Genomic DNA, 23,952 nt, shown 5'->3' on the forward strand with positions numbered 1-23,952 from the left:
ATGCCTCGGCAAGAATGTCATTGAACAAAAAAAAGAAAAGTCTTGCTTTACTGTGCTACCTCTTGCCACAAATTTCATCACAGCGGCACCTCTGTAGAAACATCGAGCTTGTTGGACAGCCCCACCGAGCGAGATTCCTTTTCTATAATGTCAGTAAGGCTCAGAGGTAAACACACGGTGAACTGGATATAGTCGCACTACACAATTCCTAAGCAATATCTAATTCCCTATGCTCTCTAATTAAATTGTGCTCTTTTAGGTTTCCATTATCTCAAATACTTATCGTATCTAAAATAATCACCATTTGCATCTGTTCCAACTGGAACACGCAGTACATGAAACTGATTAAATAACGACTTTCGAAAAAGAGACATCTGGGCAAAACCAGCATTCTTTATACACAAACTGAATATTATCAGGTATTTGGCAAACAGCGAGGAGACTGGTGCATCTTTGACCAATACTCTTTTAACTAAATAGCAATGGGAGTTACATTACTTAATGTAGTTTGCTATTTTAAAATGTATTTGTGTTAGCTTTGCCTAGCGCTACGCGTCACCGAGACCACTGCAGAGCACTGAATGACATTCACTACAGGACTGCAAAAAAGAGAAATTAAGTCCGAGCTCACTTGCATTAATTTATTCAACTTACAAAAGAAAACAAGCATTTGCAATGCAATAGGTCTCACATTTTTTAAAGATTTGACCTCTTGGTATTGTAAATGACAATGCCTTTTATCATTGCAGGTTTTTAATACACATAAATAAAACGCTTTGTCATTTACAATGCCAGTAGCTCAAAATCTCGCAAATGCGAGACCCATTGCATTGCAAATGCTTGTTGTTCACAGCATTTACTAAACTATTACAGCTATTATTAAAAAAAAATAATAATAAAGTACGCCTACTGCAGCTAAATACAGCTGTCACAATTGTGTCTAGTCACTAGTCAGATGGAGCTCCTGATCGGATTAGAGGCTGTCTGAACTGCAGCCAATGGAAATCAGAAAACTTTGTCCAATCACAGCCTGCGCTGTCCCAGGGGCATAAACGAAGGCAAAAGCGGGAATAAGCTCACGTGTGTAAACTCCGCTTATCCAAACTGGGCCTACCTACCGACTGTACGAGAAAGTCTCAGACAAAGCACTTGCGGAGTCGACGGCCTACCTACCGACTGTACGAGAAAGTCTCAGACAAAGCACTTGCGGAGTCGACAGCCAATCAGCACTTCGAAATTCGGTATAACGCGCTAGCATTGGTTGGGGTGCCTGCAATCCTAGATCATTTTATGGTTTAATACTACCACCCACTCCCAGTCGCCTCTCAGAATCTCTCTAGTCATTGGATTGATTGTTATATGACCCGGAAGTGCAAAAAAAATTATGGCCAAATGACATCGGTGAAAAAGGCCACTGAGATGAGGCTGAATTCACGGATGTTCCGTGCAAGTAGCGGACAGGTGGTATCCGCAGAGGACACCCATGGAGGCCTTCCAGCTGCTCACCTCGGGGTTTCTCCCCCTCTTCCTGCCGCCTTTGAAGCCTTTGGTAGAGTCTGGGGGGTTGAGGCGCGGTTGTGCACAGGATCTCCGGCCACAGTTTTCCGGTTCAGCACAGGCCCTGGTGGGGCGGCTACTGCCGTGAAGGATTTCCAGTCAGACCAGGAGAACGGGGATTACGGGTATCGCAAAGAAATGTCGACGCTGGAGGACTTGCAGGGCCACAAGAACATCGGTATGTGCCTACTCGTCTATCGCTTATTGAGTGGTGTAATGCAGGAAAAATAGGAGTGCTCCAAAAGTACCAGTTAGTTTCTGAGAAATGTCGGTGCTATCCCGTGAAACGCATTACACCTCCGCTGAGTTGAGCAGGTACTGACTACCTAAAAGTTCCTGCCCATTTAAAGCACTGCTGTGGTGTGATAGTGGGCTCTCTAGTGTCATAGACGGCAAGAGACAAGTAGACAAACCACGTGTCAGTTTACATAACTGGATGTAAAGCACACTATTTGATGTGGAGTAACGTGAGAAGAAACAGTAACAGTGTTGTATTGTTATGAATGCGTGTTGTGTGTCCATCGTCATGGGGTTAAATCCGTGCAACTCAAACTGACATATCTATTTAACTTTACTGCATTCCAGTCAACTCCTTATCTTAGTCTTTATTTTCACAGCTCACTCCGAGCTACTACCGTAACAAGGGACCCTGCTTCTTGCCACATGCTTACTTTCCAGTTAAATCAGTATTGTGTTGCCACACTTTTGACCACTACAACCAGCAGAGTTAAGAACAAGCAGTGATAGACAAGCATGGCCCCGCAGCTGTGAAAGTTAAAGCGATGTGCAGCCTTTACCTTATGGGAGCGAGCAGCGGCGGGCGCGATAATTGCAAACAGATGGCGCAGCTGCTCGCTCCCGCAAGGCAAACGCTGTACATGCACGAGGGCTCATTGGAAACCGTGCAGTACATGCACGAGTTTCCAAAAAAGTACGGAGTGATTCCAAAAGGTCACTCCAAAGCAGTACGTAGGCGAGACCTAAATTGAATCAATCCCGCAAACTGCTAACACCGCACAACCCTTGGAACATCCAAGTTTATTTTTAATAAAATGAAAATTGTAATAAGTTTGCAAAAACAAACACAGTATGCAGTTGGAAATGCTCAAGTGCTTACAGATAGTCTTTTGTTGACACCAGATCCCTCCATTCCAGATAGGCCAAATGGAGACCTGGCTGGGTTACTGATGCAGCATGTGAAGTAATGCAAAATTATAAGGGCCATGTTTTCTTGCTCATTGAACCAGCAGAGGTGAGTTTGGGTTTGGTAAGGTTTGGGAGTTGTCATTGCTGTTATTAACCAAACCTTACTGAACTCAACCTCACCTCTTCATTATTTCTGGCCGTATCCTGCTTCTCCCTGTTCTCCCTTCTAAACTTTAACTCCTGTCTGCCAGTGCCCCTCCCTTTATCTACTTCCACTGTTGTGCCACCTACTTTACTTTGCTCAGTGGCTGGCTGTTGTTAGTCGCTTGACCAAAGTAGTGTTGTGTCGTCCACTCCTTAACATATCCGGATTGTGACTGTGAGTGACTTGAGCCTGCCTCTCGCTCACCAACTCGGAGAGAGACAGACAGACTGGCCGATCAGCTTAGCAATGGCAGAAATAACCAATCACTGCATGGCTTCACAAAAGGCTATTACAGTGATTGGTCTTTGCTCCGTGGGAAGATACTCTCACCCCGCGGTGCCAAGTCCTCACACTAGATTGCACCAAAGACCTACACTAGGCCTGGCAACAGCATCCTTCAGACAATCATAACGCTGCTCCCTTGCTGTACACAGCATGAGATCAGCACCAGGATTGGCGTGAGCAGGCAAACTCACCGCTTATTAAGTGACTGCGGATCTGCGATTTTGAGCAACCCCACTCATTCAATGTGCAGTACAGAGAAGCCTGCAGTGCGCATGTCTTTGAAATATACATTTAAAACATAGTTTTACCTAAACGTTTCCGAAATGATTATTAAGGCATACAGAAGCAGAATGGCCATGAAGGAATAGAAAACAGAAAATTGTACACAAATTTCTATGCAGTATCAGTGCCTGACCATTTCAGAATCTCAATACATAAATAAATGGGCAGTATTTTTCCAATAAAAATGTGGCAAACCTACTCCACAGCCTCCTTTCTGGACGCTACACCTCCTCTCATACTCTTATTCTGTTTAAGGCATCTCTTCCCACCTGTTTCATTAATTCAGATTGTCACAGTGTTCCTTTCTCTATGTTTCACATTAATTCATACCTCGTCGCCAGTTTACTGAATGCCCAGAGAAACAGCTGCTTGTTATACCTCTATGTGCCTGTTCATTCTGGTATGGTGCCAGAAAGCAGTTGTCAGAATGTGTCTGAAATAAATATTGTTTACCGAAATATCACCTGATTGGATGAGTAATAAAAATTCTACACCCAGTTGAATGATGTTTTGCAAACTATATTTGGGACTCAATATTTATTTAGGGCCATATTGCAGCATACGATAGTCTGAGATGCCATCATTAGCTTTTTCTAGCTACCCCTAGAGGCTGGACCCCTCAAACTGGTTACACATTACAAATAATAAACAACTACAACTTTGTATGTTAGCCTTTCCAAGGGTTACTAGGTTAAGCAGTCAAGACCTATACTAGGAGGTGGTAATAGGTTTGGAACATAGAAACAGTACGACAGAGTAATAACGACGTGCAGTCATAGCTATTCCTTTAAAAAAAACAAATCCTTTATCAATAGGTTGGAAATAAACAACCATTAGAATGAGGAACACAAACTAAGCCAGAAGGCTCTGGCAACTGAGCTGAAGCAGTTTTATGGTGCTTACAAAGTAAGGAGCTACAATTGAAATATAATCCTGTTGATGAAGGATCGTGATTTCTTAACTCTCCTTGGACACCTCAAGTTTTCAATTCTCTTTTAATGGCTTTGTTTAAATCACACGGTCAATGCCAAATGGGAGCTTGGCTTGGATCCGTTAGAGGATTGTGAATGGCAGGATTCCCTCTAATATCCTAGGGAAGTAGCAATTTGATTGGAGTTCCATTTAGTGCACTTAAAATACAACATCGTAGCTATTACTCCCGAACTGGAACCATAACCTTTCGACAAACCCATGAGGAGAAATGCCTGTGAGGAAGCGATCAGATTGGGCCATGTTCCCTTGTTATTTGGCAATGTCCACTGCTCCAGAGCTTCTGGGAAGAAGTGGTGGAAAACCTGGCTGACGGGATGTAATCCGCTGGAAGGATGTGGGGTTAAAACAGTCCTTTTAGGAACATGGACTTAGTGCCCCCCCCCCCCTATTGAAGTATTGTAAACTTTGCTGTTATATAGGTTTAAGGTACCAACGAACACTAATCAACCTGGGGTTCCTCCTTGCAAAAAGGGAAATAGCACGTAGATGGGGATCCACAGCGACCCTGGGGTGGAGACTGGGAAAAGGAAATGGATATGAGCTATATGCAAGGAAAAGCAATCTATGAAGGGAGAGGGTGCCCAAAGAAATTTGAAAAGTTTGGAAAGGATGGAACTGCGATGAATAAAGACTAGGACTGCCGGCGACCTCATGGGTGGTATGAGAGGAGTGCAAGAAGAAAGAAAAGGACGTTTTATTCATTGTATGTTATCTGGTTTGAAAAATCAATAGAATGCTTTACAAAAAAAATATTGGTTTAAAGATTGCAAGACACATCAGAGCTAAACTGTGGGGCAACCAACTGATCTGGAAATTAGAAGACAGGTGAAATAACATGGATTGGCATATGTCAGATGAAAACATTGTATATAGCAGCCATGGCTACCCTGGGAATTTGCCAAAACTTGGGTCTTAGATCAGCTAATATTATCTGGATTAACGACTGCTGATCTGGTTCTATTTATTGGTTGTGAGTCTTGGTTTTGACTATATGTGTTGATCTTTCCACAACACTTTTGTGGCACCAAGGCCTAGATGAGCGCATAGAAGCTTGGCTGTATTTTAGAAATAACGTAAAATGTAAGACCCGTCCAAATGACTATTATAGGTAAAACCCGGCTATTTGAATCATCAGACTGATTTTATGGGTTTCTTTTTGTCATTTCAAATTAATAAACAAATGTTTAAAAAAATAGGCATGTGCCTTTCTGTCTAAGTGGTAGTCACAGCTAGCAATGCCAAGCTGGGGGAGGGCCATGGCACAGATTGACATTAGGAATGCACGGGCAAAAATATATGGAAATGGAAAAAAAAGATATTAATATGGTGAAATATGAAAGCTCTATGAGCAGTTACAGAATTACTGATTACAATATTCTAGAGTCTACATCAGAGGAAATATCGGATACTAAACGAGGTACAATGATTTTGAAATCGATAGCTAGAACCAGATCCCTTAATGAATCTCTGTTATTCATGAGGCTCTTTTAGGTCCAGTTCCACCAACAATTTACAAAAATGATATAGACATGGGGCTGAGCTCTGCATTACTATAGATGACAAATTTACTGAACGATCTTTATGATACTGAAAGATGTGACTAAATTTGGACCAAATTTAGGGCTATTGCTGGTACAGCAAAAAATATACTCATGACACTTTACTGGTCTCCAAATAAAATCTCCAAGTTATAATTGATGAAACGATGTACATGCTGAAAATATGGACGAATGGTTCATGGCTATTGCATATTTTATCGAGTGTTGAACAGTCAGTGAGTTTTTGGATAGCATCTTCCTTTGAGCCAATACGGGGATAAACAAACACCTGGGATAGGGTAAGAAAATTGTGATTTTGAATAAAGGTTCTGCTTAACACAATGGAGAAGGTAACAAAATATTCTGTTTTCTGAAGGGTTGGGTGGCAGGCTAATTGTGCATTCTGGGGAACACAAAGATTAAATCACAAATATTGATGGAAATATGAATTTAGGAAATGCTATATCTAGCAGGTTTGGGAAGAATGTATTACTGTAAAATTGGGAGGGCAAATACCTTTGAAGAGATCTGGGATTTATTTCTGGAATTTTCTGGGAAAAAATGAAACAAACTTCTTGTATGCCTTTAGTAATTAACATAATATCGTGAACAGTAAGATTTGTGGGTAAAAAACACTGGTATTGTGAGGGTTCTGATATGCTATTGTTTGCAGCTTTGATATGTGTACTGTTTTGTTTATGATTCATTGTTGACACATTACATTTTTCCTTAAGGACAATATGATAACTTTGTTTTTATTGTATGGTCGAAGATTAATAAAAGGGGAAACAGCATGTAAGTCCCTAATGCCACAGAAACGTTACTCTTTCTCAATTTAAAGGACTTTTGGCCCAAAGTACCCGAATACCAACAACATATTGTAATATGCTTGTAAGCCCTAATAGACATACAAAGACTGTTGTGCTAGACTTTTTTTTATTAAAAAGAGCACCTTATGTTCAATGAAAATCATACCAGGCTACTAACATTATAAATGTTGTAATAGTGGCCATGTCAGACAAGATTACATTACTGCCCCCCATAGACAAGATCACAAAACTGTGATAATTTTGGTGCTTCCGGCAAGGTTGCCAGCAGTAATGAAAAAAAAAGGCTTTGTCAGTTTCTAATATCGCTACGCGAGTAATACATAAGGGCTATGGCTGCAACGCTCTGGCACCAAGGTAATAAAGTTAGTTGTAAGTCTCTCCAATGCCACATGATTTATCACTCAAATATCTGCTTTTAATATATTTTGGAAATGTGCCCATTTTTCTCCAAACATTGCGCATGAGTTCTGAAAAAAACACATTTTCATCTTAAATACACTTAATTTTGTAAACTCATAATCATTCAACCATGCAAAAGCTTCTGATTTCGTAGGCTGGGCTACACACAGGAGAGCTACTTACTGTTAGCTGGAGAGCTACCAGTAGCTCAGGTGCTACTGGTTGGAGGAGCCTGTCCTACACCTTTCTATCCCTCTATCCTGCATTGGCTAGCTGGCTGTAAACAGAGTAATGATTGACAAAAACTTGAGTGCTTCTGTGCTTCTTACATGCAGTAACAACAGCCCATCTAATTATATGTGGCACCTGCTTTTTGTTTGTTACTTCAGAAATTAACAACATTGGTCAAAGGGGTCTGACTCTCAGAGCATCATCATGGGGCACATTCAGTACAGTACAATGGGTCTTAATCATTTACACCAGTGATTCATGTGTGGCGGTGGTTGCACATGGGGACACCGGCACTCATTTTTGGGGACCGGAATTTATTTTTCATCATAAATCTTTGACCCACAGCAAGACAGTAAAAAGGCTAAAAAGGGAGAAAGAAGGAAAACAAGAAAGACAGGCAGACTGAGACAAAGGAACAAAGCAGGGTCGAAAAAGAACCTGGAAGAGAGAGGATAAGAGAAAGAAAGTGTTGGGTGGTGGATGAAAGAGGAACAAGGTGGAAGGAAGACTAAACCGCCTTAGTATTCGGCAAATCTGGAGTCCAGCGGCGCCGGCAGAGAACTCCTAAGAAAAACTTCAGGCCCATGCAATTTATTATTATTATTTTTTTTTACAAATTAAGCTCTGCCTTACACCTTACATTGTTTTAAAATTAATTAAGGCAGTATCTCTTCTGCAGCTGTAAGAATAGGCACTTCTGGTTTTCATTGTTGTTTGTCAGTGTCACTGCTCTATCTTTCTTAATGCCTATTTTATATTGCATAGAGCTGACCACTGACAAGACCAAAATCAAGATCTTTGACAAGAGCACATCACTGTGGGACTCCACCTGGTTGCCAACAGGGCTGGGACCGACACCCACCCTCACCACCCACACCAAAAACCTTGATATCATCATAGACAGCAAACTCAAAATGACCGCCAAAGTTAATGCTATCACCGCTTCATGCGTCCACACCCTGAAAATGCTAAACAAGACTTTTAAATGGCTTCCAAACAGCACCCGCAATACAGTCATGCATGCCCTGTCATAAGCAAGCTGGACTATGGGAACACCCGCTATGCCAGGATAAAAAAAAAACTCCCCAGAAGGCTGCATACCATTCAGAACTCGGTGGCCAGAATCACTCTCGACCCCACACCGCACTCACATCACATCACACCACACCTGAAGGAGCTCCACTAGATCCCCATTCACAAACGAGCACATTTCAAACTCCTCACTCACACTTTCAAGGCACTACATAACACTGGCCCAGCATACCTCACCAACACATCTGCTTTCACATACATTTCAGGCACCTCTGCTCATCTGGACTCCTACTTGCATAAATCCGACGCATATGGAAAATCTGATCTGGCGGTCTAGTTTTCTACATCACTCCTAAAGCATGGAATGACCTTCCTCTACATATAAGAGCTCCCACCTCACTTCTGGAATTCCGCAAGAAGCTGGCTTTTTGAGTAGACCCACTAGGCCCTTAGTACGCCTAGACTCACACCCGGTGAGCACCAGGATACCCTTCTGGGTCATAGTGCACTCTACAGATCTGCATAACATATTAGAGACATATCACTACTCTAAGACATATGTCTATATGGATGTTGATCTTTACTGAGCATGGTAATGTTAGCCATTTTAACTTGTTCCATCTCTGGTTGTATTAGAATCAAAACAAAATTTTCTATTTGTAGGTGCCTTACAACCTTACCCCCTTCTACTTTACCAGCTGGATAGCATCCTTTAGGTTACTACACCTCACAAACATTTCTGTTGTTGAGGTAACCGTTCTCTGTACATGTATCCCCTAGAATTATTGTCATGAAGTTTTGTGAAATTCCTTCCCCAGCGCAAGCAAACTCTGAAGACACACATGTTGTGGAACCTAGAGCTGTACTAGACCCTCTCCAATAGACCAATTCTGGGTATACTTAATGTCAAAATTATAGAAAGTTAGTCTGTTGTGTGTTATATTGCACCTGAACACTCACATTAACACCACGTCCTTTGAGTAAACCTTGATTGGTTAATCAAATCTCCCACCAGGGCATAAATACAGTTTTGGCTACCCTTTGTGAATACAGTACCCAGTGTCCTGTACCAGTGGGCAACCAAGTCGTTTCATCCATAAGTCTTCTAATACTTGTAGTCTCTGTAAAGGTGGTGAAGAAGGGTCTGGAGAAAAGTTTCCACAGTGAAAAAAATAATATGAGAATGCTAGGCCAAGTCCAGATGGTTCAGAGTCTTTCGCTACCTAATTTGGAACCAGGGCTGGACCAGCCATGGTGGGTACCGGGCATTTCCCCGGTGGGGGCCGTTTTTGTACCCGTTGGGGCCGGTTTGATTACTGGGGGCCGGTTTTGCAGCAGTGGTCTTAGGATGTGGATCCAGCCTCACACAAGTCAACCCTGTGAACTATTGGGGCAACCGGGTGGCTGCCAGGAGCCAGTAGTCCAAAAGTGACCTATTGCATTTTTTATTAGATCTTCAAGGACCCACTCGTATATCAATACTTGCCACTCGTGGTTAAGATGTTTTGAAGTTCTAGAGCATCAGTAGGTTGGTTGCAAATTTTTAGGCCTACCAGAGAAACCTCAAAGTCTACTATCTTAGGAACAACTGTAATAGTTGAAAAATTTATTTTACCCATGGCTCACTTTGTGCCCTTTTATGCTCTGTTATAAAGCTTCAGGTGTTAAAGAACATGTAGTAACCAAACGATGCTACTGAAGTCTCAGGAGACACACCAAGGGACCTCTAGGTATCTCTGGACATCCTTGCAGCCCACCAATGATTAAATACTTCAAGCTAGGGTCCAGCTGGGACAGCAACAAGTAGGAGACTGTGGCAAATGATAGGGTGCACTTAGAGGTGTGTGGAAGGGTTCTTACCACTCCACAGCTGTGAGGCGAATAGTCCACAGTATCCTTTTACATGCAGAGGATCGAGTTCTGAGATGCAGGATGAGGTCACTGCGTCCTGGTGCAGTTGGCTAAAGGATCCAATATATACTTGGTTTCCAGGGAATCTACTTTAGTGCTTCCATTCAAAATCCTGCTGGGATGCTTTCAAGGACAATTTCAGGTTTATGGCCTTTGCCTGACCTGGCACCCCAGCTGACTGGTTTGTGCTGAGAATGGCCAGGGAGGAGCACTTTCGGTACAACTCTAAAACCAGGCAAGCGCCTAAAATCTCCTGCAAGCCGCGAGCAGTGGGGGAATGGACACAAGTAACAAATGGGCTCATCCGGAGCCCAAGATGAACCATGGCACCTGAGGGGTGCCCATGCAAGGAAGAGATGTGTGTCCGAGTACATTCACACATACACAGACATCCCACTCAGACACACACAGACATCCCACTTAGACACACAAACACTCCACTAAGATACAAGTACACACGCACACATCACATACACACATACCCAATCTGCTCAGACGCACGTGCACAAACCCCACACACATACACAGAAACACGCTCACACACACAAAACAAAAATACACGAACATACTCACCACACAGGCACACACAAAATGCACACCCATCCATCCCATCAGACAAACACACCAACACCACGCACACACACACACACACACACTCTACAGAAACAAACTCTCTCTCTCACCCAAGCTGTCTTCGGTGAAAAGGGGCCGATACAATACTCTGGTTACCACACTACATTTACAAAGTAGGTAGTTAATGCCTAGGAGAATAGGGTGCATCCACACTTTCTTCGATCGATGCTGCCCCAAAATGGTGACACCCATTAGACATCAGAGCGGCTTCTCCCTGAGAAGATGAAAGGAGGAGCACTTTGGGTGATCCTTGAGCAAGCATAGCTTGGTGGAAACTTAGAACTGAAATTTCGATAGTTTCTAGAATAAAGATCACTAGGTGCATATGCAACAAACAAGGAAACTCAAAGCGAAAAGGACAGACTGTGGCAGGATGTCACATCTGTAACAAGAGCGCTGAATTTTCTCCCTTTGAATTGTCGTCTGATGAAGATTTCCTTATTCGCCAAAGTGTATCCGTGAGACTGCGGGTGGGTCTCTGTGTTAGTATGTGCGAGCATTTTGTGGACATAAGAGAGACAGAAACATACTGGAGAGAGAAAGAAGAGAGAGAGAGAGATTGTTTGAGAAAACAAAAGAAAAGAAAAAGAAAATATTGTGGGGGGGGGGAGAGAGAGAGGGAGAGAGAGAGATTGTTTGAGAAAACAATTCCCATATCATGACTGGCCACATGATTTATTTTGCTTTTATTTTGATTATTTTCTCTGCACTTTTTGTGCTGAAATACTTCAAGAATGTTACAGGGGAGAGGCGGAGAGGGCGAGGCCCCGCTTGCAGTGTATCAATTATATTAGTGCCAGCTGAGCCGAGATCAGGCCGCAGGGAGAGGCGATGCCACACCATGAAGAGGTGAATGCTTGATTTGTTGCCAGTGGTTGCAGGTAATGGTCACTGGTACCCATTTTTGGGGACTAGGTATATTTTTTATCATCAAATTCTGACTTCGGCAAGACAGATAGAACGCTATAAAAGGGAGGAAGAAGAAGGAAAAGAAAAACAGGAAAACAAGAAGTGAGAGAAAAATAGGGAAACAGTGACAAAGGGATAGGGAAGGGATTAAGAGGAACCTGCAAGAGTGAGATAAAGAGACATGAAGAGTAGGGCGGTGGAAGAAAGATGTATGACTTGGAATTAAGACTAGACAGCTGTTGTATTTTGCCACGCCAGCGTCGAGCTGCTAACAACAACTTCGGCTTGCCCCACTTTTTTCTATGTAAAAAAATGGTTGAGATTATGCTAGGGATTAGCAGTGCTCTCACATTTTGAACATTTTTAGGAGTGAGAACCCATTAGCACAACTGATGGCAACAGAGGAAGTGACCTCACACAAACATTGACATAATTGACAACACAATGATAAAACAATCAAATGAAGCATAATTAATGGAATAGCACCATAAATACACTAAGGTAGAAGAATGGCAAAATTTGAGCACCACTTGATTCCATCCATCAAATGAACAAGTCTTTAGGAAGGCTCCTCTAGCAGTGGCGCTGCATCCTGGTGTTAATGCAGCTCCCAGGAGCTGCTCTGCACAAACCAGAACTCTGAACAGAGGGTATCTAGAGATCAGGCCCTATAAAGTGGAAAAGGTCTAAGTGCAACGAACAAGAGGCTGTCCTCGCTCCAGGGTTGATTCTAGGTCAAAAAGAGAAGACGAAATTCTCTGCTGCTCACTTATCCAAGTGTAAAATTATGTATAAAAACAAAGAGCCGAAAGAATACTGAATAGGAATTAGCATGTTCTGCCAACAGAAGAGGCAGAGAAGGAAAAAGACCAAACGCTTCCAATGGGTGCGGCCTAGGAGAACTTGCCATGTGTAAAGGGTGCAGAATGTGGGATGGCACGTGACACAGGGAAGAACTGCGCTGTGTGGCGTGTGGAGCGTAGGGTGTCACCTCACACTAGGAATGTCTACATTGAGTGGCGAGTGCAGTGATTGGGAAGTGTAAAGTGGTGGGCTCTAGGCCCACATACTTGCAAATAACGCACACACAGTATTACGGTTACTGGAACTTGCCTAGGGCACATGCGCCTGGCCCCTTTTATTAGCAGGGTCACCTGACCGGTGACACCTGTGATCAGCACATTCCTGTAACACTAGAACGTGTCCAGTAGAACACTACAGGAAGGAACAAAACACTGGGAAGGACTGCACTGGCTGGAGGTTGCAGAGGGTTTGATGGCACGTGACACTGGGAAGGACTGCACTGGTGAAGGGTGCAGAGGGTGGGATGGCATGTGACACCAGGAAGGACTGCATTGTGTGGACTGTGCAGTGTGTGGATGTCACCTCACACTGGGAAGGACTGCATTGTGTAGAGGGTGTATTTATTTTATTTTGAAGGTTTTATATAGCGTGAACATGACCCTTGCGGGTATCAGAGCGCTTTACATGAGTAGAGAGTAGGAAACATAAGGAACACATGAATACATAATTAAGATTTGTTGTACCGTTCTCAGTTGCGTAAATGTGCATGTACGATGTTTCGAAAACATTTCCTTAAAAGTAGGGATTTTATTTCTTTTTTAAAGGAGGTAAAAGAAGGGTTCCGTCTGGTTTCAGGGGGCAGTGCGTTCTTAGATCCTCGGAGAGATTCCAGAGAAGGCACGGTTGTATGTTTTCATTTTGGCAAAGCGTTGAGGTTTCAGTTGAAGATTGCTGGTATTTCTGGAGGATCTGTTTCCACGGGAGAGCACGAATTTTTGGGCCAAGTTTCTTGGTGCATTATGATGCAAGGCTTTGTAGGTCATGCAAGCGATTTTTAGTTGAATTCTGGCTTCAAAAGGAAGCCAGTTAAGAGCTCTCAGGTATGGGGTAATATGACAATTTCTTTTTGAGCCCATGATTAGCCTAGCTGCTGAATTGAGCAAGGCTCTTAAAGGGGCCGTTGATGATCTGGGAAAACCGCATAGCGTTGCACTTCCATAGTCTAGTCTTGGGATTACTAATGCTTGAACTGCCAGTTTGAATTCATTTGGGGTAAGGAATGGTTTTGTTTTCTCAGGCTGTTTATTTAAATATTTGTGCCTTTTGTTGCAGCACTGATATGTTTTTGCATGTTAAGATTTCTGTCCAGTAATAGTCCTATCGATTTGGCGGAGTCTACAATATGAGGTTGGCAGTTGGGCGCTGTGAGGTGTTTAAGCCATTCTTCGATGTTGGTAGTTTTGTTGGGAGGAGCGATTAGGAGGAATTCAGTCATGAGGGTGTTTAGTTTCAGGTGGTTATCCGCCAGCCACGTCTGGGTTTTTCTTTAGAGTTGAATTGTGAGTGTGAGGACACCAGACGCGTACTGTAAATTCATGTACTGCCTGAAGAGTGTATTTAGAGGGATGGTACCGGACACATGGAATTACTGTACTGTATGAAAGGCGGGCTGAGTGGGTGGGGCAGTAACAACACGGAGAATGACTGCACTGTGTGATGCTTATGAGGATGTCATGACAACAATCAATGCCTTGGAGTTGCTGCACTTTGAAATAGATTTGGAATGTGGGGTGGCACAGACAGGATCTGGGAGACAGCGCATTTTTAACGACTGTAGAAAAAAAAGTGGCAGAAAAACACTGACAGAGCTTAGGGCTGAATTATGTGAAAATACTGCAGAGTTTGGGATGGCACGGACACTGGGAATGAAAGCAATGTATGAAAGGGCAAAAAAGAAGATGGCCCCATATCGTGCCTATGTGAGACAGCAATGGTTAACAGGTGAGGATAGGTTACTGTGGTGTATGAAAGGTACAAAGAAGGGGCACCGGGCACTGCTGGTGCATCTTGTGTTTGAAGGGAGAGAGTGGAGTCCCAAGGGTTCTCGCCAGTGGACAGTGCCCAGTTCAGTGTTTTGTAAAACACTTTGGCTCCAAATTAGATCTAGAAAGCTAATCATATTTTCAGTGCAAATGATCTTTTGCCCCTGAAACAGGAATCCAAATCAGGAGGAATTTTTACGTTTTGCTAATAGCACATTTGCTATATGCCCATGTCAAATGGTGCCCCCGCCCCCCCCCCCCCCTATATTATTTCCGACAAGTTTCCAGCAGGTAAATCCTGGTGAGTATGTGGTTTGCAAACAGTGGAAATTCTGATTTGTGCATCTTCAAACACAGTTTGCACCAAAATGGAATACGCGCCATAGTTGTAATTATGGTCTCAGTCTCTATTTTATAAAAACGTTCATGTATTAGATGAGAGAGGGCTGTGGCAAGTATCGGGGGACAAAGCGTGAAGTTCTCCAGGCTCCCGCTGCAGCCTGGAGGTACCCCCTTTTGCCAGCGAAGTCGCCTGGTCTAACTGGCTTCGTAGAGGACAACTGATTGATAGTGGTAGTTCAGATTTTGGCTGTGCACATGATCTGCATTACCCACAGCCGTTGCCCTAATTGCCCCACTCCCAAAATCAGGTCAAACCCCCATTCCTCATGAAAAGACCTGGCTAACCTTCTTGTTTTTAGGAAGCTCCTTCAGATGGATATGGGCTAGGGCACCATGGTGGGCATTGGAACCAAACCTTTGCATACACAAGAACATTCCCAAAGGAAAAGGCTGAGGTAGACTTCTATGGAGATGTTTCTCAGACTGGGAATTACCAGGCTTCTGAGTTGAATGCACAAAGCGTTGCAGTGAACCAGCCTTGCCCAGCCTGCCTGGGAACATTCCTAAATGGTTCCCTTGCCCGGGGTATATGAAACCCCTTCAATGGGAAAGATGCCCTGCTCTGATTGGAAGTTGTGATCCCTTGGTTGCTCTCAAATTCCACAAGTACTGGACCCCGAAGGCAGTACTTTTAACAGCCTGGTGAGCTCTTAGGATGCTTGTAGAGAGCATTCCGGGATGAGGTCAGCCTGGTGCTCACCCCCTTTCTAGAAGGAGAATCTGGACTGGAAACTGACATGAACTTGAGAAGCCTGTTCTGCCACCTGACCGGATCAATGAACTCATCTGCCATTAAATGGGAGCCTGCGTCACCAAGCTGGGGGGGAGGCAGATAATGTCCTGCCCACCCATAATGAAAACCCAGAGCTTGATTTGTACTGGTGTTTGCAGGTGGTGGGCACCAGCACTCACTTTTCGCAGACCAATATTTATTTTTCATTGTCAGATTTTGACCAAGTGCAAGAAAGGGGAAAAGAAAAAAAAGAAGGAAGTTTGAACAGAATGATAGGAAAACGGAAAACAAAGAGAGAAAGTAGGAATGCAATTGAACCTGCAAGAGGGATATAAAGAGACAGGAAGTGTTATGTGGTGAATGAAAAAAATCTGAAGTGGAATCATAACTAGGCGACCATGTCATTTGGCAATACAATGATTCTGCTTCAAAAGAAGAAGATCCAAAGAAAAACTTTGGGCACCTACACTGAGCCATGAGGAGATCTAGACTGAAGTACTGCAAAGGTCTCTCTCCACAGGACACAGGTCAAACAAGATGGCAGCCCTGTCTCATCTGCATCAAACGGCAGCCTGACAGCTGAAGGTGGTGAAACCAGCTAGTCAGGAAGTCAGTACACTCCTGGCTGCCTCCTAATGCTGGAACTCCAGGCAACCTTGAAACCGATGATTCATGATTGACCATCACGCATCTGGTTTGACACCGTAAAAACGTTGAGAGCCACTGAGGGATGCACAATACCAGCTTCACCTTACAGTTTGGCCTCATGGACTTGCTCACCTTCAAGTGCCTGGCCTCATTGCACAGGGGTAAAGGGTCACTATACCCTCACGGTACCAGACATTCCCGGTGTATCCAGACCTCTCAAACAGTATCTTGCTTCACCCTGGTGTTTGCATCCCAGAATGAAGTCTGGTCATCATGAGATCTGGTATGGCAGGAGGGTGTGTAAAATGTGCGTCTTCAGCTCTAAAGATTGGATCCTCACCCTCTTGCACCAAGAGTAACCTCCATCAAGAGCGGATTCTACAGGGCTTGCAGTGTCCAAACTGCTGATCCTGGAAGCAGGTAGAAGTTGGTATAGGGCGAGACCATGCACTCCAGCAGTGCAAGTCAGCTTCTAGCATCAACTGCAAGGTTCTTCATTTAATACAATGGGGAAATGAGCCGCTCCCAAAAGCAATGGTCAAGATCCTTCCAAACCACCAGGCAGATATTGTCCCTGACAATGCATCTCCCCCTTCATGGGATAAAATTAGGAGAAGACTTCAGCACAAACGACAAAGAGTTGGCTATCCACGGTTCTAAAGTGCCATGGACTGACATTTTACTATTGACTTAAAATTAGCCACCCAATGATTTCACTTGCCTCCACTGTTGCCCATTATAGATTGGCCTCTAGGTTTCACCTTTCCAATTTTTGTTATAAGTTTGGAACACATACTTTTATATCATTCTGCTTTTCTTCTGTGTGCATAGTGTTTATTTTATTATCATTTGGTTTTACATGATGTTTAATATTACCTTCCTAAGGCAACTAGCTCTGGACAGTCATATGGATGCACATTGGTGATATCACTGTTAAACTGTACCTGGTACCAATCATCTAACAACCTCAAACAGAACTCAAGTCTTGACTGCTCATCCATTGCTGGCCTTGATGATCAAGGAATCTGTCGAGTCCTATTGTGTAACCTCATACGTCTGAGAACTCAGACCTGCATGAAGTAAGGAACATTTACAAGATCACCTCGGAAACTGTTTAGTGGTCCATACTTGCTCCCAGAAGCAGTAAAAACTTCTTAAGCAACCTAACTTCCAAGAAGTAGAACATAATGGGCAAAGTAATGTTACTTGCTGGTTGTATAACACGCTTGCAGTTGTTTTGGATGTCTAGGGACAAAATGTTTTTTTTTTTGTTGCAGAGTTTTATATAGCGCAAACTTGACCCGAAGGTATCGGGTATCAGAGCGCTTTACACGAGCACCAGTTGCATTACATGAGGACACATTCATTTTTGTTAGGCAAAGGGAGATTAAGTGATTTGCCCAGAATCACAGGATGTTGCGCATGTTTGCAGAGACTCGAACACGGTTCCTCAGATTCAAGGTCGACCACCCTAGCCGTTAGGCCAACTCCTCTCCCCAGTTGATGTTTGGAGCTTGTTTCAAAAAGACCAGGGTTTTGTTGGGCCTTAAAGTGTTTCCATCTGGCAGCTGGAATTACTGCAGACTGGCATCCCATTGGGATTTGAGTGATTTCCCTCTTGCTTTCGAATTCATGTAGTCTTGGATGCAGATGGATTTCTTAAACCCATGAGGTGTTGCGGTATGGTGTGAGGGTATTATAGTAACCAGCTTGAGAGGGAGTGTCAAGGCTTGAGAGCAAGTGTGCAGCATGACATCTGTGAGCATCAGAGGAAGTAGGAACACGAGAGGGAGTGTTTGAGGGCAAGCGAAAGTGTGTGAGCAAAAGGAAAGTGTGTAAATTGGGATACATGCAAAAGAGTTTTGTTCCTTACTTGCCAATTGGAAGGACTGCCAGACAACGACAAGCAAACCAAGCTCACCTCTCCATAGCTCCTCATCCATCAGTATCAGGCACTCTGTGTCTTGCAAGGCACAATGAAGTACAGTTCTAGGCAGAACAAGCACCGGCGATGCTAATAGATCTCATGTGAGTTGCCAGCTTTTTGGCTTTTTCAATGTTTGTTTTGTCGTGGTTTTTGCAGGATCTGTTGGGCCCTCACCAAAATAAAAATATAAACATTGGCTAAAAGCACAAGTATTCTTTGGTCTAACAAAGCAGGCTGCCATGTTAATCCCTGGTACTGAAGGGAACTACTTTGAATGGATGTCCTCGTTGTGACACAGCAGAATGCTGTCACTCACAGTGAAGTTAGCCAGTGGCTGAAGTGGGCCGACCCATGGTGTATGCTGTAGTGAGCAGAAGTAAAATTGGAATAACACAGGAGTAGACCAATGGATGAAGAGAGATGGCTGAAACCCCCGATAAGTAAAAGTCGCACGAGGACCATTCCAAATGATGTATGAAACACTCCTGACATCGGTTACTATTTTACAGCCAGTTGTTAGACATGCTCCATTCGCAGCATAAGATCCACATATACAGTTATGAGGTGTACATTATAGATTTGGAATCAGTTCTGTATACAGCTTGATGGCACTGCCCGTGCTCAGGACCAATGAATGAAAGAAGTTCTCTTCCGTCTCGTACCATGGGCCCAGAAAGAAGCAGGGCCTGGGTAGAAATCCTGTTTTTGAGAATGGTGCAGTCTGCATTTATGAGCTCAGCATGCGTGACATATGGAGCCAGGCACTAATGAGAGAAGACAGCCCTTTCCTTGAACAGGAGAATCCCGAGCTGGCCTCACTGCTTGTTTGTAACTTGCAGCCACAGGGAAGCTCACCGTACAAACTGCAGCCAGTAATCCAGTGATTGTGTCACCTTCAGGGGCGGCTCATCCATAGTAACAAAGGGGCGTTGACCCCTCCTGCAAGCCACTACCTCCTAGGCTCATTATTTTTACCAATATAAATAATTTCTCAGTACCTCCATTTACTTTCCTTTGTTATGGTGCGGACTACAGAACTCTCTCTACCGGCATGCAGTGGGTAGGTAGGACGACTAGCTGCAGCTGTGATTCACTGCACTACGCATGTCTGATTGGCCCGTGTTTTTGCTGTGGCTAGCCTGAAATGCGCAGGTCAGGTTTCCACGTTCAAGGCTACCAACGAGTTTGAAAAGAAACACAGCCACATCAATGTGATATGGAGCGTCGTGTTTGCATGCCCCAGCGAATCCTAGCACTGCTCTTATGCTGTTTAGTATTAGAAGACACATAAGAGCAGTGCTTGAATTGGCTGGGGTGCTTTGGCCTTAAGTTGCTCTGGTTCAAGAGCACATCATAACATCCAGGTAGTGCTAGATGGGGGATTTGCTCTCAGGAGCATAGCAGCATCTGAACGTCGATCAAGTTAAGAATTAAGACTTTCAAGTAACTTTAGTTATATGCTGTAGAAAACAATCAAGTTGCAGAGGTACATTCTGCGTATAGGTATGTAAATATTTAACTTTCCGCTCCACCACTTCAAAAGTTATCAGCAGCCACTGGTCACCTTTTTCGGGGAGCACAGCCAGGAGTGCCTAAACTGAGAAGCCCTACTCTTGACAACACTGTAGACTGAAGAAGTACATTCAATTGACGGGGTGCCCCCGTTGATAGCTGTACTCCAATTTGACAGAGCAAAGAAATGAGACCCAGACAAATAACCATTTGGTGGAAGTGGACGTCACAGGAGTATAACTCCGATTTCCAATTTTCATTGTATTGAATGTAGGCACCGGACCACATCTCCTCCTAATGTTTGCCTTTATGTTCCTTTAGCTGTAGTTTGGGTTGATGTGGAGGGGCCCACGTTTGTGATTCAGGCCCCTGTCTATCTAGAGTTTAGAGAGGCCCTTTGTGCGGGTGCACTGGAGGCCTCGTCACTGCTCAGGAGGAATTCATTAAAAGTCCAACGGGTCATTTCCCCTCGTGAGAAGAGCAGAGACCATCTCGAGCGCAGGGTCTTCCAACCCTCCAAGGAGGAGGGAGAAAGTCTTAGTTAGAAGTGGGAAGTGAGGCGGGAGGGTAAATTACGAAAGGGGGCAAGAAGAGAAGAGAGTAGTTAAATAAGATGGTAAGTGAGCCAAAGACGGAGGGACGTTCAGCGAGGAGAGGTTTATCACAGAGACGGAGAACGGAGAGCTGCTTTCTAAAGAGAGGGTGGGTGCCAAATATTCAGTCAAGAAATGTACAAGAGGAGATGCAAGAAATGTAAGAAATGAAACGTTTACCTTAGCGGGGTAGGGAAGAGAAGAACATTTTTGTAATAAAAAGGGAGTTGTGGGTAGGGAACATTTCAGTGGAGAAGGAGGCAGGGGCTTAGCTATCAGTGGCACGGCAGGTGCAGTAGCACAGGAGCCCATTGCACCCCCAGATTGCTGTATTTTTCTACCTCAATTGCACTGGGGACATTTCCTTTTTTCACCTGTTCCCATGGCATCCTTGTGATGCTCTTGGAAGGAGGGTGGAGAGAGGAGAAACCTAGTTAACATGAAGCTTTGGGAGAGGATTCAATTCATGGAAGAGTGGGAATGGAGGAGAAAAGAAAAGAAAAGTACAAAAGAGGGTGGTCGATTGGAAAAGGGTTTAGAGAGAAGATGTGAGAGAGGAGAAAAATTCCCACTAACCTTAGTTCCAGAGTAGTGTGCTACTCACTGCAAAGAGCTTCAATGCTCCATCAGGGGTAGTAAATGCTATACAAATGATATTATTATAAAATAAAATACAATAGGGGAGAGGGACACTAGAAGAGAGAAGTTTTAGAAAAGAGAGGTGCTGAAAGCGTAGACCTTTAGTAGTAGGAGCTCAACTTTAGAAGCAGTGACATCATTGACAGCAAGATACACACCACAGAGCGTCCCACACTTGGGTACCAACCTGCTTCTGTGGGAGCAATAATTTGGTACCATCAACCCCTCACTACAGTGTGATCTTGCACTTTAAGTTTTCTGAAGCAAAGAACAGATGGAATGGTGTGGGAGGGCAGGAGGCTTGGATTGGAGGCGTTTTAGGTGTTTCCTTTGGCTTCTGGACATTTGTGATGTAAAGCAGAGCTTAATTCTTAAAAAATTAAGTGCCAAGGCTCTCGTCAGGAGGCCACTGCAGCCTGCACCGCACATTGCCCCTGCCATGCTGCCAATGAAAGTGACAACACAACTACTAACCATCACACTCCTACAAGACAATTCAGACTATTTCAGGCCTCCAAAGCTATAATAATGGTTTGGGTAGCAGATAATAATCATTTTTAATGTATATTAAATTAATAATTACCTGTTGTTGTGGTCAACTCTAAATTAGCCAGACTGCCCCCCCTTGTGGTAGACTGTCACAAATGTTGACAATTAAGTGCTGATGCCGAGTACCCAAAATCACTGGCTCAAATTAGGCACTGTTCACACTCCAATAGAAATCAAGTGTGTGGTATGACATGGGACTTTTCAAAGCTCACCTTATGTAGCTTTTCCATTCAGTTCTTCTGTCCAGGCCACGGTCGTTCGCCGGATTCTGAAATGAGAGAGTGAATGGGAGGGTCAGCTCATGTCAAACACTTAGCTCCATGGATCCTGTTGCGTTCTACTTTACAAAATGGAAGACCGAGGGCTAATCTGACTAATGAATACCAGGTCTGAGTGGGGACACTTGCTCATAGAGCCCAGGTGAAGGCCAGGACTCCAGTCAAATGAGCCAAAACTTGGCACATTTATCCCACCAGAGGACCTCATCCCACCACGCAAGAGGACCAGGGACTGGGGCTCCTAGTGGTTCACAGGCCCACAACCACAAAGGATGCCAAGCCTAAAGCCACCAGGGAAACACAGACCCATACCCCTAGAGAATCCAATCACTGAACTCCTGGGGTGCCAAAGACACACAACCCCAAGGCACCCCATCGTATCCTCATGTCCCCAATGGCTAGATGACCCTGGCACAGGTCCTCTACGAGACCCTAGTTGTACATCCCCACAGATTCTCAGACATAGACCCTCTGATGTATACCAGGATCACAACCTCTAGAGGACATTGGGTCTAGATTCCAACAGAGACCCCCAACCCGAGAGACTCAAAGGAACCCATGGCCCATATTTCTCAGGTAACCAAGGCATGCAGAATCCGGGCACCCAATGTCCTTATACACCCACTCCTGCTTCCATCTCTCTTCTGTTTCATCCATGTTTACCTGGTACTCAGATGCCTAAGAGCTACCCAAAACACACTCCTGTTCCATCCAGTACTATACTAGGACCACTGTCTCAACAAAACTCAGGGGCTTCTCCTCCGCAAGAAGCATTGCCCCATTGCTCTTTGAGCAGGAAAAATAAAATGATCATAACGTTGTTATGATCATTTTATTTTTCGCAGGTTTGGGGCTGGGTTAGGGCGGGGCTGGATGCAGAGAGGGAGAGAGGTTTTCACACTCCAAGTGCGCATAACTGCTTGGCCGGCCATCTGGGCCCCGACAAACAGTCATGGGCACTTTGCATGTTCTGAACCAGGCTGCATTACACAGCCTAGTGGGCAAAATTACAGGCCCCCAATCCTCCAGTCCTCCAGTCTGCATCTGAGGGCCGATCAACGGCGCTCAGACCAATCACAATGCTGTATTTCAACGTTGTGATTGGCTAAGGGGAGTCTGGGTGCTTCCTGGTTCCACAACTCCTGGAGAAGAGGAGGAGAGATGCGGCCAGCGAAAGAGGAAAGTGGGATTTAAAAAAAAAATTATTTTGTTCTCCACCCCAACCCTTCACCCTCATTCCCTTCCAGCCGCTAATGACAAAAATCAATTTAATTCACTCTATCTTGCTCTCTCCTTTCCACTCAACTTGCTCCTCATTTACACATCCTCATAGTCTTCGAGGTAACCTTATCACTGCTTTAAATGGAAACATAGAAGTGCAGGTACTCACTATTTAGAGTACATCTTTCCTCCTGAGAAGTGCTGGTACTCTCCCATTAAATGTATTGTAACAGTGCTGATAAGTGCAGGTACTCTCCCTTTAAATGTAAAGAAATGCAGGTACTTAGTATATGACAGTACCTGCCCGTTTAAAGCACTTCTAAGGATGGCGTATGTAAGAAGCTATAAAAAAACACATCAGTCTGACGAGCCTGCGACCACATTCCTATCAATCAACTCAGGCCCCAAAACCTCATCCGGATATTAGGTAATTAGCTTGAATGGTATAGTGAGAAACTGAAGTATGTTGAATCACTTAGTTTTAAAACCAATTTATTTGAAAACAATCTGATTTCAGGCGCAAAAATACTTGAGAAGTGGAAATAACTGTTGTGGGCACAGGGCACTGCTGTCAGTGAGCATTTCGGTTTGGTTGGCCGTATCAGGACGGCCAAACCAACATGCGCACTAACATCTCCCCAACCCGAGCTGCA

At 44.1% G+C, this 23,952-nt stretch overlaps 1 protein-coding gene across 1 annotated transcript in view; it reads right to left on the reverse strand.

Annotated features, from left to right (window-relative positions):
- Nucleotides 1-23,952, reverse strand: part of DMTN (dematin actin binding protein) — a 335,689-nt gene that overhangs the window by 67,420 nt on the left and 244,317 nt on the right. Inside the window, exon 3 of the mRNA XM_085633833.1 lies at nucleotides 22,013-22,068. Coding sequence (XP_085489959.1) covers nucleotides 22,013-22,030 — 18 coding nt within the window. The 5' untranslated portion in view covers nucleotides 22,031-22,068. The remainder of the gene's footprint in view (nucleotides 1-22,012; nucleotides 22,069-23,952) is intronic.

This window comes from Triturus cristatus, chromosome 11 (assembly GCF_964204655.1).
Source record: "Triturus cristatus chromosome 11, aTriCri1.1, whole genome shotgun sequence".
Classification (NCBI taxonomy): domain Eukaryota; kingdom Metazoa; phylum Chordata; class Amphibia; order Caudata; family Salamandridae; genus Triturus; species Triturus cristatus.